The sequence below is a fragment of the Papaver somniferum genome, chromosome 9 (genome assembly GCF_003573695.1).
Source record: "Papaver somniferum cultivar HN1 chromosome 9, ASM357369v1, whole genome shotgun sequence".
Classification (NCBI taxonomy): Eukaryota; Viridiplantae; Streptophyta; class Magnoliopsida; order Ranunculales; family Papaveraceae; genus Papaver; species Papaver somniferum.
Genome location: NC_039366.1, coordinates 95,992,106 through 96,007,764, shown reverse-complemented (window position 1 = coordinate 96,007,764; position 15,659 = coordinate 95,992,106). Strand labels below are relative to the sequence as shown.

The 15,659-nt window shown below is 35.0% G+C and overlaps 1 protein-coding gene across 1 annotated transcript; it reads left to right on the top strand.

The window, feature by feature from the left end:
• Positions 1 to 13,988: 13,988 nt before the first annotated feature.
• On the top strand, positions 13,989 to 14,599 carry LOC113312310 (agamous-like MADS-box protein AGL97). Its single transcript, XM_026561073.1, has 2 exons — positions 13,989 to 14,122; positions 14,194 to 14,599. Exons 1-2 carry the CDS (start codon positions 13,989 to 13,991, stop codon positions 14,597 to 14,599), a joined length of 540 nt encoding a protein of 179 aa, XP_026416858.1.
• Positions 14,600 to 15,659: the final 1,060 nt, after the last annotated feature.

Genomic DNA, 15,659 nt, shown 5'->3' with positions numbered 1-15,659 from the left:
TGCTTAAGTACGCATACGTAAGCTGGTTACTTTGTCAAATCGGTAGTTCATGGACTCAAACATTTAAATCATAAGGAATGCGATATTTGCAAACCGTGGCTATAATATTCATGATTGATTCAAGTGAATCAAACCGATTTGGTTTCGATTGTGTTTTCTATATATACAATTCAACAACTCTTTAACTAGTTTCATTTGAGTCATTTGAACTAGTTATGGTTAAGATGAATAATGTTGATATGAGACTAATCATATGGCTAACCTCGGTTAATTATTTGTGAACCAACCTGGTGTACATGTTTAGGTACGGTTACATAAACCTAAATGTGGGTACATTTCATTTGTGTGTAACAAGCTAAGTTCGATCTAACGGTTGAGAGATATTAGCTTGGTTGAATCAGGTTTTTCATCTAACGGTGATAATTGAATGTTTTGTTACCAAGGTAACTTGGATTGCAAACCCTGATTTGAAAACTATATAAAGGAAAACTCTAGCAACTGGGAAACCTAATCCCCACACCTTCTGTGCGTTACGAGTTGCATAAATTGAGTCGATTCTCCTTTATCCTTAGGTTTGTTCTCGAGACCCTGTAGGTTAACGACTTGAAGACTTCATTGGGATTATGAAGCCAGACCCAACTATTATCTTTGTAGTTGCGTGATCTGATCTTGTTGTTTCTATCGTGTTGAATGCAATTGAAATAATTGGCTCGAGATTTTATATCCCCGATAGGCAAGATAGAAAAGTAATCACAAAAAAACTTCGTCTCATCGTTTGTGATTCCACAATAACTTGTTTCGCTAGTCGATTAAGTTTACTGTGAGGTGATTGATAATTCTAGGCAGTTCTTCGGGAATATAAGTCCGGGTTATCAATTGGTTCATGTTCACCTTGATTTATCAAAAGACAGAACAAAAACACTTGGGTATTTCTGTGGGCGACGAATTTATTCAATCCTATAGACTTTTCTGTGTGAGACACATTTGTATATCAAGTCTTCGACTTTGGGTCGTAGCAACTCTTAGTTGTGGGTGAGATCAGCTAAGGGAATCAAGCGCGTAGTATCATGCTGGGATCAGAGACGTAAGGAGCGCAACTGTACCTTGAATTAGTGTGAGATTGATTAGGGTTTAATTACAGTCCAGTCCGAAGTTAATTGGTAGTAGGCTAGTATCTGTAGCGGGTTAATACAGTATGGTGTTCAATATGGACTAGGTCCCGGGGGTTTTCTGCATTTGCGGTTTCCTCGTTAACAAAATTCTGGTGTCTGTGTTATTTCTTTTCCGCATTATATTTTGTTATATAATTGAAATATCACAGGTTGTGTGTTAAGATCAATCAATTAGAACATCCAACCTTGGGTTGTTGATTTACATTGATTGACACTTTAACATTGGTCTTTGGTACCGTTCAAGTTACTCCTTTTAATCAATCGGGCTCGCATATTTCTATTTGTTGATTGCAGACTGAATTAAGAGTTAGAGATATTAAACTCTTTGATATACTTTATTCTAGATTGAGTCTGACTGTCTAGTTGATTCTCTAGATAGTGTATTGGAGTAAGTCCTCTCAGATTGCCAAACGAATTTTTTGGGTGCGGTTGTTAGACCCTCGCATTTTCAATTGGTATCAGAGCAGGCAAACACTATAAACCTAATAAGTTTGTGTTTGTTTGATCCTTAAAAATTTCCCTATGGGAATTTTCTTTGGAAAACTTGCTCTTGGCATTTGTAACGCACGCCAGAAATCCTTAAAGATTGTTCAAATATTATTATGGACAAAGCCTCCGGTTTCTCATGATAATCTCATTTCATCTAAGATCTTGGAAAACTTAGATGATGAGAAACAATCTAAAGGAAAAATTAAAAAGAAGGGAAGATTGAGAAAACGTTCATTACGCTCAAAGATATGGACTCTCACTAGATTAAATCTTAATCTTTTTGAGAAATACTATCGTAATGGATCAATTGACAAAAATCTATTTAAAGCTTTTGAAAGCATTTTTAGATTCTTAGAAAAAACTTAATTTTGTTAAGTTTAAGGATCGACCCGATAAAAGTTATGTACATGTAAAACTATGGAATAATGATGTACGAACTAAACACTCTGTCAACACAAGTAGATCCAATAAGGGTTCTCATGTTTTTGACACAGGGTCAAGGTATCGGAAGAATCTTCTTTCTAGTCATATGAAAAGGAAGATAGAAAGCTCTGACAACCCTGATTATCATCATTACTTTGATTATATCACTGGGACTGCTCACAAATATCAACCAGAAATGTTGCATGAGGATTCCTCTGGACGTCATGCATCTTGGTAACAAGCCTGGCACTACCCCATTTGTATATAACTTGAGATGGGGCAAGAAATGGTTTGATTTGTGTACAGTTGGGTTGAACATATCATTCTGTTCTAATGAGCTTTCTCACAAATTGTGTTTTCACGGGATGCACAACCTTGGTGCGTGAACATCAAAGAAAGTCTCACATTACTTTTGTGGGTCGCGGTTTAAACGGGTCCAAGCCCATTAGTGGACATATAAAGAAGAAGTACGCGTACCTTCTTCTTCCTCCCATCAGTCCGCGTACGTGAACTTTCTAGGGTTCACGAATTTTCTCCATTAAATCTTCCTTGGAGAAAAATATGAAAAAGGGGTGTTCAAAGTTCATTCCAAGTAAGTGATTTCCTCTTGTCTTCTCTTCCGTTTTCTAGATCTCATGGTGAAGCTCAAGGCTTTAAAAGGAATTTCAAAAAAATTGGGTTCTTCATCTTCTATCATGAATTTTTCTATAGATCAAAATTCTCTTAGGATTAGATTTGTCAGTAACTCGTGTGCTGAAGTTTTTGAACGGATTTCATCCAATGGGTTTATTTTAGAAAATAAATTGGATTTTTCTAGTGGATATAAAGAGGATTTAGTTTGTGTTGAAAAATTCAAACTTGGAAACATCATTGATGGTCTTGGTGAAGGTTTTGACACTCTTACAAGAATCTTCTATGATAACATCCATGATGTTAACCTTAATGACCTGGAATTCATGACCATGGTTAATAGACAAAGGGTTCATGTAACTAGAGAGTTAATTTCAAAGATTACTAATATTCCTCTTGGGAATTATCGCCTTCCAAGACCTTGTCATGAACGTCCCTCTTATGAAACCATCTCCATTGGTCTATGTGGTAGGAGTGTAGCTTGGAATGAAGGTAAGTTTCCTACCAATGATCTTAGTCTTGTCTTGACGTCTTTTGCTAAACTTGGAATATCTAATCTTTGTCCCTCCACGATTGAGAATTCTCGTTGGAGTCGTGAGTTTGCGAAATTGGTCTATTTCCTTGTGTTGGAATTTCAAAGTCTCGACATTTGTGGTTTCATTATTTTTCAAATGGTGTCGATGACATCCTCCAACAAGAAGCTAGGATTTCCTTGCTTGATTGAGCGAATTTGTCGCACTTTCGATATAGATCCAATTGGGAACTCCATTGGTTCTCCTAAACTCGTCCGACCTTGTACCTTCAATCGCATGAAGGAGAATGCTTGCAAGATTTAAAGGTTCAACACACTTGATGGCTCATGTGATTCCTCTTCCATGAATCTTCTTCATCAAATTCACAAAGATGTTTGGAAGATCAATGCCAAAGTAAGGTGTGTTCAAGAGCAACTACTTGTAATTGCTACCAAATTTCCGGATATCAAAGATGACATGGATAGGATTCAAGCCACTCTTATGGTTTCGGATGATGAAGATGTTGACTAATCTTTCCGTGAATTGTATCTCGTTATTTTGAGAGATATTTTTTTATTTGTCTAGTAAATCTTCTTATGTTTTTAGAAGAATAACTAGGGTTTGGAATAACCATTATTGTGAGTACACATATCTATGTCCAACGATGTTCATCTTCATGTTTTTTAGATTTATTTATTTAAATTCTAAGTTTTTGGAAGATGTTTTTTTTTTTTTGCAATTTTAATCTTTATGATTTTATATATTGCAAATTGTTATGGGATATATTATTTACGTCCGTGAACCTATAACTGTCTTATACTTGTTCAAAAGTTATCTCTATTATGTCAGTATGAATGTATTGATGGAAGATAGAATGAAATTTTGACAGTTAAAGCCTTTTATGTCATTATTTGATGGAAGAAAGGATAAAACTTCTGTTAAAGCCTTTTATGTCATTATTTTATGTCATTATTTGTCTATTCCGCAGTATTTGGTCGATCTCCGATCCACATTTTTTGTGCATATACTGTGTTGCTCCGTAAGTTCTCTTATGTTTGAGCATGACCAACTAAATTGATCATTCTCTTGTGGTTATTTTAGTTGTTGCTCCGTAAGTTCTCTTATGTCGAGCATGGCCAACTGAATTGATCACTTTTGTGGTTAATTTGGTTGTGTATTTCAATTAAATTAATCATGGTTTTCTTGTTATTAATTTGGTTGTATTTTTCGATTGAACTAATCATGGGTTCTCTTGTGGTTATTTCAATTTAATTTTTTGGATTCAAATCCATGTTTTTCATGTGATTTGATTTTGTCCAAAAGAAATCCTTCTTTTCTTGTGAAAGTAAGGTCGTCTTTGTTGTTCCTTCGGGGATGACACTTTATGGGGGAGAGTTCATATTGAACTTGTGCTTAATTGCCAAATATTTGTGGGGAGTGCGGCTGTGGAATATTAGGGATTATCTTGTATCTTTATTAACTCCTTGATGAATGCATTTAGCTTCGTCTTTATGATTGCATCTAAATAAGTTGGTATGGTATTGTCTTTTAGTCATGAAGTATCTCCGTGGAAATTTCATGAGGATCCCACTAGTTTTCGTACCTTTGCCAATTTATATTGACAAAAAGGGGGAGAATTAATGTGTAGTGTGATACTACAAATACATATGGTTCACGGATCATTATGTAAGGGGGACTGGTTTTCATGTTGAGATAAAGTATTGACTAAGGGGGAGTGATGAATATCACCATAGTATTGTTGTCAAAGTTGTGATACAATTGGACTTTGATGTTGTGTAATAATACTATGACAAGTATAACAATTGAGAGCATTTTTTTTCTCATTGTTATAGCAACGGATCTTCAACAACTATGATGCTGAACTTACAACCTTTAGGATCACGGAGTACTTGGAAGTGACGAAGATTTCGAGTCGCGTTGAAGATGCCAAGGAGATCAAGCATGTGGATGGGAAGCTATAATTTTTATCTATTTTGTAATCCATATGTATTGATAGTTTTGTCACTAAAATATACAAAGGGGGAGATTGTTAGAGCATTGCTCGGTCAAACTCGCATGCATTGTTATCTCAAGCATGTTTGTCAATGTTAGTGATCAAAAATATAAGTCTTGATTTCTAGCCTATTTATAGATGTCTCGGACTAGGATATAGATAGTGTAGTTGAGCTTAGATCTCTCGGCGTTCATCTCTTGAAGCCGAAGAACTACTAAGGGGAGCTTGTGGAACTTTTTCGATAAAAGGTATGTGGAGACTTTAACTCATATATCACTTGGAAAGTCTATTTCTGCTATCTCCTATATTGAGACATAAGTCGTGTACGATATAGTTTTCTCTATACACATTTGAGATTTCGAGTTGAGTATATCTCGCTTACATATTTCTCAAAATATGTGTTGGTAAGCTTTCGCTTCGGCAAAGTTCATCTTATATCATGAGAAAATTGCCGAGTAACATCTTACATGGTTTTTGTGATACAATCATTTGATGTAGGCTTGGAATGTTTCGATAATGATTATTTCAATATCTTGAAAATTGCTTTGATGCTAATAGTGTGTGAAAATGGCTATTGTCGTTATAGAAAATTGTTTCAATGATTGAAATAAAGAGTTTAGGATGTAACCATCTTTGGATATAAGCATATATAGTGTGTTCGCACATTAGTGTAGAAATCCATAAACCGGGAACCAAGAGTATGCATATGTGTGTATACGAAATTGGTGAAGGAGACAAGATAAGTATGCGTACCCTCTCGTATACTTACGGAAGTTTTCGAACCGAAAATATCTGCTGAGTCTGGAATTTAAAAACTCCTAAACTAGTCACCTTAAGTATGCGTACCCGTACGCATACTGGCGGAAGTTTTCGAACCGAAAATTTCTGCTGAGTTTGGAAACTTAACAAACTCAAAATCTTGTTGCTTAAGTACGCATACCCGTATGCATACGTAAGCTGGTTACTTTGTCAAATCGGTAGTTCATGGACTCAAACATTTAAATCATAAGGAATGCGATCTTTGCAAACCGTGGCTATAATATTCATGATTGATTCAAGTGAATCAAACCGATTTGGTTTCGATTGTGTTTTCTATATATACAATTCAACAACTCTTTAACTAGTTTCATTTGAGTCATTTGAACTAGTTATGGTTAAGATGAATAATGTTGATATGAGACTAATCATATGGCTAACCTCGGTAAACTATTTATGAACCTACCTGGTGTACACGTTTAGGTACGGTTACATAAACCTAAATGAGGGTACATTTCATTTGTGTGTAACAAGCTAAGTTCGATCTAATGGTTGAGAGATATTAGCTTGGTTGAATCAGGTTTTTCATCTAACGGTGATAATTGAATGCTTTGTTACCAAGGTAACTTGTATTGCAAACCCTGATTTGAAAACTATATAAAAGAGAACTCTAGCAACTGGGAAACCTAATCCCCACACCTTTTGTGTGTTACTAGTTTCATAACTAGAGTCGATTCTATTTTAGCCTTAGGTTTCTTATCGAGACCTTGTAGGTTAACGACTTGAAGACTTCATTGGGATTGTGAAGCCAGGCCAAACTATTATCTTTGTAGTTGGGTTATCTGATCTTGTTGTTTCTATCGTGTTGAGTGCAATTGAAATAATTGGCTTGAGATTTTATATCTCCGATAGGCAAGATAGAAAAGTAATCACAAACAAACTTCGTCTCATCATTTGTGATTCCACAATAACTTGTTTCGCTAGTCGATTAAGTTTATTGTGAGGTGATTGATAATTCTAGGATGTTCTTCGGGAATATAAGTCCGGGTTATCAATTGGTTCATGTTCACCTTGATTTATCAAAAGGCGGAACAAAAACTCTTGGGTATTTTTGTGGGAGACAAATTTATTCAATCCTATAGACTTTACAGTGTGAGACAGATTTGTCTATCAAGTCTCCGTCTTTGGGTCGTAGCAACTCTTAGTTGTGGGTGAGATCAGCTAAGGGAATCAAGTGCGTAATATCTTGCTGGGATCAGAAACGTAAGGAGAGCAAATGTACCTTGAATCAGTGTGAGATTGATTAGGGTTCAACTACAGTCTAGTCCGAAGTTACTTGATAGTAGGCTAGTGTCTGAAGCGGCTTAATACAGTGTGGTGTTCAATCTGGACTAGGTACCAGGGTTTTTATGCATTTGCGGTTTCCTCGTTAACAAAATTCTGGTGTCTGTGTTATTTCTTTTCCGCATTATATTTTGTTATATAATTGAAATATCACAGGTTGTGTGTTAAGATCAATCAATTAGAATATCTAACCTTGGGTTGTTGATTTACATTGATTGACACTTGAACATTGGTCTTTGGTACCGTTCAAGTTACTCCTCTTAATCAATCGGGCTCGCAGATTTCTATTTGTTGATTGCTGATTGAATTAAGAGTTAGATATATTAAACTCTTTGAGATACTTTATTCTAGATTGAGTCTGACTGTCTAGTTGATTCTCTAGAAAGTGTATTGGAGTAAGTCCTCTCAGATTTCCAAACGAATTGTTGGGTGTGGTTGTCAGGCCCCCGCATTTTCAGTAGGATCATATGTTTATGGAGCAAGGCTCAAAACGTCAAGAAGAACCTTTTAATGTCTTCACTGTCATAAATAATACATACAAATTCTTTATTATCCTAGTGTAGCATCAGAAAATACATGGATCCCAGCAAAAGCACCCGTTAGAGAATTGCTCGGTTGAACCCACCAAGCGTTGGTATGTCAAGGTTGGTTGTCATATCTTAGTATCAAAACTCATAAGTCGCTTTATTAGGTTACTAAAGTCAACTTTGTTAGGTTAGAGTAGGAAGTCTAGAAATATTAAGACTTACAAGTATTACTCTGAAGACGTATCGACATCAACAAAGACATCATCCTTCCACTTGAGGTAGTTATACATGACTTGACTTGTTTTCATTTGCATATCATTGTTTTTAATTCGTTTTGATTGAAAATATAACATGCGAAGTTATATACATGAAACTCTATTATTAGAGACTTAATCATCTTATTATGACCAATGTGTCAAGGAAGAATATATTAATAGTTGTGAATGTTTTGTATTGGTATATTATATTACGAAGTATAACGCTCATCTTTTGAACTTCGTAATTGCGACATCAATATAATCTTTGCAACTTGTTACTAGATTGTGCAGTGAATTTGAGGTTGATTTCATGCCTAGAAAATTATGTTTAATTACAAGATTTTAAGGAAGTAGACTTACGAACTAGTTTCGAAGTTGAATGGAATCAATATGATTGAAGGTCCGGTTTTCCTTGAAGATCTATTGTTGGAGCGATCCTAATATATATTGGGAATCAAGGTAGAACCGATACACTTTCGTCAATTTATTTTAGCCATAAAATCAACAACAAAATGCCCCTCGGTGTTTAAGATACCTATAACAAAGAACAATCCCCTATTTTTGTGGAATGAACTCGTTCTTATCGATATACTCTTGTAAGTATTAATAAGTAAAAGAACTTGTTATATTTGATGTGATAACAACCAATCGAATTGATAAGTGTCACATAATATGATCTTTTAAAAGTATATATTTGAGGATAAATGACACGCAAATTGTTTGTGGAAACTTAATTGTTTAAAAGTGCGGGAAAAATCAGACTTGAGATTATCGTCTCTGTGATGAAATCATAAATATTAAAAAAAAAATCAAGTTTTAACATAGTAGATGAAAAGGTGGAAGGCTACACTCAAGTTGGTGCAAAGTTCAAATGTTTTAAAACCCATTTAAGTAAGAGGCGCGTTCGGCTCACAAGGCCTTATCTCACGGAGTGTGACAGGGTGACGGTGTTCGTTAGATCCTCATATATTGACGGCTGAGATTATATAAAATTGATCTGGGCAATCGGGTTTTTCCTGACCCTCATGAAAACAAATTTACAATTTTTTTCCTGTCATCTATTTTCCAATCTTCCGCCAGAGCAGCTCATTCCAAAGGGAAATGAAATTGTTGTTTCTGATCAAAGGACTAAAAACTTGAATCAGTTTGTAATTATTAAGTTTGCGATGCATTACTGATGCAATTAAGAAAAGTATTATGAAAAAAATCCTAGATATCAAATATGACAAAGACTCTACATTTTAATTCCAGTAAATTGACGTTTTGTTCGATGATTGAAGAACAAAACGTCAATCACGTTAACGTAATATTGATGCATTACTAATACTATATTTAGCTTTGCTTGATATGTAGTATAAAATAGCAGCAATCACGTTAACATGATGCTTTATTAATAATCTCATAAAATAACATTAATTGAAGAACTCTTTTAGGTTCCAGAGGTGAAGATGATGAATTTGCAAAATTAGTCCAATGAAGTCTTCAAGTCGTTAACCTATAATGGTTTTAGGAAAAACCTAGGTTAAAGTAAAATCGACTCTACGCAACTAGTATCACACAGAAGATGTGGGGATTAGGTTTTCCAGTTGTTAGAGTTCTCCCTTATATAGTCTTCAAATCAGGGTTTGATAGCTTAGAAACAAAGAAATCAATATTCACCATTAGATGAAATCCTGATTTAAGATTCAAGCTAAGTTTGATCAAAACCAAAGCAATATTTATCCACCCTTAGATGGTCTTATCTTGTTACACACAAATGAAATATACCTTCATTTAGATATGGATAACCGTACCTAAACGTGTATATTGAGTTGGCTCAATAACAGTTAACCGAAGTTAGTCATATGAACACTTTTGTATTAACCACATCCATCTAAGACTTCTAGATCAAATGAAAATAAAATGAATCTAATTGTGTTACTCATAGAGTTGTTCAATTGTTTATATTCTCATAGAAGTATACAATACACAATTGAAGCAAAATCGGATTTGATTCATGATTGTACAAAGTACTTATTCAAGAATCAATTCATGAACATTAAGCCACGGTTTGCAAAGATTGCATTCCTTAATTTATAAATGTATTTGTTCATGAGTATGGAATCATACTTAACCGATTTTAGAACATAACCAACTAAGTTTGCAAACTGGTACGCAAACTTAAGTTCCGGACTTTGGTCTTGTCCAGCAGTTTGCGAATGGGTACGCATAATGTTGTCCCGGACCGTTACTCAGGTGGAAATGTTCGCATACTGGTATGCAAACTTGGTTCTCGGACTTTAACAGTTAAAACTGTTCGCATACTTGTATGCAAACTTGGTTTCCGGACCTGAATCATACCACAATAGTTTGCATACTGGTATGCATGCTGTGTTATATCCAGACAAAGGTTAATTGTTTTAAAATCCCATTTCAATCAATGAAACATCCTTTGAAGATGACAATAGCTGTCTCACAAAAACTATTAGCTTATAAGTAATTTTCAAGTGATCGAATGATCAATACGAAACATTCCGAGTTGACATCAAATGACCGTCTCACACAAATCATGTAAGATGTTTCAAGGCAATTTTCACATGATCATCTTTTGACTTATTATTTAGTTTTCAACAAATAAATTGTTTCCAACTAGACTCGTCAAGAATAATGATGAACGTAGCTAAAGAAAAAAGCTTCCAACACATATTTCGAGAAATAGATAATCGAGTTAAACTCATCTCAAAATATCAAATGTGTATAATGTAAAAGTCCATATAGCTATACGACTTAGTCTCATTAGGAGATAGAATATAATACACTTCTGAGTGATAGATAAGTTTTAGTCTCCACATACCTTTTGTTGATGAAGTTCCTCTAAGCTCTCCCCGGTAGATCTTCGTCTTCAATAGATGAATGCCGTGAAGTCTAAATCTCAACTACACATTCTATCATAATCCAAGACATAGCTATAAGTAGACTAGAAATCAAGACTTATAGTTTTGATCACCTAAACTTGACAAACAAGCTTGAGATAACAGCGGTTGCGAGTTCGACCAAGCAGTTCTCTAACATAACCCGACAAAAGAGTTTATTGATTTAAACGAAAAAGTTTTTGTTAGAACTCAACTAGAATATCTCTGATTAACTTCTTGAGATAAGAAGAGTGGTTCCCAAACATGTTAGTCATTTAATGTTTGGAAGACGATCGAAAGGGTTGAGTGCTTAAAGTCTTCAGAGAGGCTGAAGCAACTTTAGATATATATATATAGTTAACTCTATCTTAGGATTCATGTGCTTTAGCCATATTGGTCGTAGGCGCGGGTATACTGAGGAAACTAGGTAACTAGGGGTAGTTTACTTGGTCTCAACTATACGAAGTTGGCGTGTCTTTGTATAGCGGCTTAATTCTGAGAGTACTCAAAACCGGACTAGGTCCCGGGGTTTTTCTGCACTTGCAATTTCTTCGTTAACAAAATCTTGTTGTGTATGTACTTTTACTTTCGGCAATTATAATTATTGTTTTAGTTATAACTTAAATTAAATACATTGTACGTTAATTCAACACTTGGGTTGATCCCTATAGTTGTGTTCGGTTTTAAACTAAAACTATAAACCAAGTGTATACCTTGTGGTTTGCTATCTTCTTAACAGTCTCTGTCTATATTAGATCACGCAAGGTATCGTACTTACAGGTTGATATCGAAAAAAATTATTGTGTACTTGGTACCCTCGTCATTTCAGCACCTGATAAATAATAAAGGATTATTGAATCTTCAACATCACTGAATTTTTTGTTCTTCAAGTTCTTCTACGGTTCTGCATGTGATCATTTCAGCACCTTTGTTTTTGAAGATATGTGGTTATGCATAACTCTACATAACGCTACATTTGAATTCAAGATCCTCAGTGTAAGTTTGTGCAAGTGCATATGAAAATGCAGACTACCTCTTCTACCATTGTCCCTATGCGATTCAAGTGTGGTCTTATTTTATACGAGCATTTAACATATCCTCGTGTGTGAATGCATCTCCGCAGCAAAACCTAAATGCGTGGAAAATTGAAGGTTTCAGAGACAGAAATAGAAAAATCTGGCTCCTGCTCCTTATGCTATCATTTGAACCATTTGGAAGAAAAAGAATACATGGACTTTTGAAAGGAGGGTGAAAACAGCATTAAATTGTATTCTAGATGTTAAGGCTTTGATTGTTTTATGTTCTTCGATGGAAGACACTTTTCGCCTGGTACTTGTGAATTCAATCATATTCTATTGGGTTGCTCCGATTACATAATATTGTAAGTACCAAGTGATGGTCGTATTAATCTTCTTTAATATACGAGATCAAACTTTTTATCTCAAAAAAAAAAAGTGGTGCGGCTATATCAAATTTTTGTTTTGATGGGTAATATAAAACTAAAGGGTACAAAGATGAAAGGAAAATGCTAGGTTTACCGATTCCTTCTCCATACGAAAATCTGGTTGAAATGATGCATGGACCCACTTTCACTCATCAATAATCCCAATACTAAGAACGCATCCATAGGCCATCTGATCCCCTGTCGGGATCTTTTGCGAGAGATAAAGCTCGGTAGTTGTAGCACTTCCGAAGATGAAAGGATACCATTAACAATTTTGGGAGTATATAAAATAAGAATCCTATTATATGGGCTCCAAGATTTTGGTTATGAGAGCTCACAAGATGACATAGAATTGGATCATCAAATAGTAATCTCAAAATCCCCTTATCTCAATGATTAATTAATATTTATGATTAGTTTAACTAAATTTAGCAAGATTAGTGATAAGATTAGACTAATCATTTGATTGATAGTTAATACTTGCAAATCAAAATCAAAAATTCGGATAATTTCTTTTTTTAAATTGAAGTTACGGTTTGGAAACCTATCCCCATTTGGGAGTTCATATTTTCCCAACCATATACGAGTCAGGGTAACTTACGGTTGGGAGTTCATATCTTCCCAACAATAGAAAATATATACGGTGAGGAAATCAATATTTTCCCAACCGTATTCAGTTTTGGAACTTATTTTTCAATCTCTAATTTAATAAAATCTAACATGTTCATGGGATCAAAAGCAATAAAAAAAGGTTAGGTTTTACCCAATTAAATCTATTACTGGAAAATCGACGATGAATCGTCGTTGAAGAAAATAAAATGGAAGAAAAGGCGATGGAGGAGAAGAAGAGAGGAAGAAGAAGAAGATTATTTTTCATTTATTTTCATTTATTTTTTTGGGTTTAGGTTTAGTTTTTGATTTAATTAGATTTAGATTTGAAAATTATTTTAGTTATCAAAAGGTATTTTTGTATTTTTGATAATAAATTAGATCACCCCTCATTCATATTGGATGCTCCAAAACCAAATCCTTGGAGCCCGGTTTCTAAAATAAGGCCTTACAAGAATAGGTGTATATATCCATCTGAGACGCGTTGTTTCCCGCTCAACTCAACCAGTGCAAGTGTTGCGCGTTTTAGTCTTGTTTCCAAAATCTGATGCTTGCTAAATTTAATTCTCTCAAGTCTCAACGGCTATTTTAGTTCTGTTTCATTCATTCACTAGAGTTTCCTTTTCTTAGCAACAACAACAGCATCATCTCCGTCTCTGCAGACAAGTTAAAAATTAGGGCTGCGATTTAGAATTAGGGCTTAACTTTGATTGCTATTTGTAAGCGCGTTTATGTCAGTGTTTCCAAATCTAGTTCTTTCTAAGTCTATATATTTCCTCTTACTGTAACAACAACAACATTATCTCTGTTTACTCTGCTCATCAGATCAAAATTAGGGATTTTGTTCGAGTGGGTTTTCTCTGTTACTTCTTCTTAATTTAGGGCTAAATCTTCATTGCGATTTGATTTGAGTTGTAATTATGGGTAAGAGAAGGATTGAGATCAAGAAGATTGAAGATAGACAGAAGAGAGACGTAGCATTCACTAAGAGACGCCATGGCCTGTTCAAGAAAGCAGCTGATCTATGTCGACTTACTGGTGCTGATATTTCTCTGTTAGTAATCTCACCTGGTGGTAACCCCTACAGTTTTCTTCTTCTATTTCTTTGAATGATCTAAATTATAGGTTGAACAATACCATTAATGTTAAAGAAGAAAAAGTTGCTGATGATGAGACAACTAGGGTTGCTGATGATGGGTTTTGGTGGAATAACCTAAATCCAGAAGAAATTGATAGTATTGAAAAGTTAACGGCTGTAAGAAATCAATTACTTGATGTGAAAAAGAAGGTTGCACAGAGAAAGCAAGAGTTGCTTGCAGCAGCAGCAAAACCAATTGATATTGCTACCTCTACTTCTACAACTACTACTTGTACTGTTGTAGAGAAGATGAAGGAGGATTCTTTCCTGTTGGAGGATGATTTGAGAATGTTATTATCAGATTGCTATGATGATGCACAGAATTGGTTGCCTTCTATTGATGATTCGGGAACGTTATTTGAGGGTTTAGATGATTTAGAGAATTGGGGTTGATGATTTAGAGGCTAATCTGAACTGATTTTTCTGAAGGAGTTAGATGGGATTTAAAGTTATTGAACAGGCTCATTCATTAGTACTTAGTTGTTGTTTTTGTTTTTGTTTATTTTTATTTTTGTTTATAGTTTATTGTTATTAGTAAGTGAGAACCATGTACTTATTCTTCTGTTGCATGTGTAACTTGTGGCAACATAAGAACAGGAACCAAAATTCTGTTGCATTTAGATTTAGTATTTAGTTGTTGGTTTTGTTTATACAAAGTTCTGTTGTTGCTACTTGATAAACTGCACTGTTTATTCTTTGATATTGATTCTGTTTTATAATGCATGTGTAATTTGTAGCAACATAAGAAACCGTTTGGATAACCATTAAAACTTTGTTAGGGCCTTTCAATGGTACCGTTACTGGTATAACATTATCAGTAATTGTTTTCTTGCTATAATGTACAGCTTGGAATTGATATAGTCCTAGTCCTTGTTGGCCCTGCATGCTTGTTGCTGCCAAAACCTGCTAATGATGCTGAGAAATCCGTCTCTTGCCTCTCCCTTCTCGGAAGCATTCTTCCAGTCTTATACAAGTAAGGTAAACTTTGCTACAGAGCATCATGCATGTCTATATTTCCTTGTGCATCTTATCTAAATGGTTATGTCAATTGTGGAATCCAGCCGGTGCTTCGTGTATTAACCCAAACTAGTGATGGATCTTGATGCCGAGAAGTTGAATGCATTCACTGAGGCCTACTCTCAGCTAAAATCTACTCTGTGTGATCTTAATGTTATTTTTGAGACCTACTTCGCCGATCTTCTTGCCAAGGCATACAAACCCCTTACCTCTTTGAAATGTGTCACCATTTTGGATTTGACTTGGTTCGTGGTGCTAAAATCCTGGTGTTGTTGATGGAAGGTCTGGACCAGTGATCTTGCCTCATCTCTGGAAACTTTAACCACTCTTGAGGGCATTGTTGGAAAAGGTATACCTCCTCACATCCTATCTTACTGATTATCAAATCTCATACCCTTTATTTTACCCCTGCAAATAAGCTTGTGGTCTCTACCTC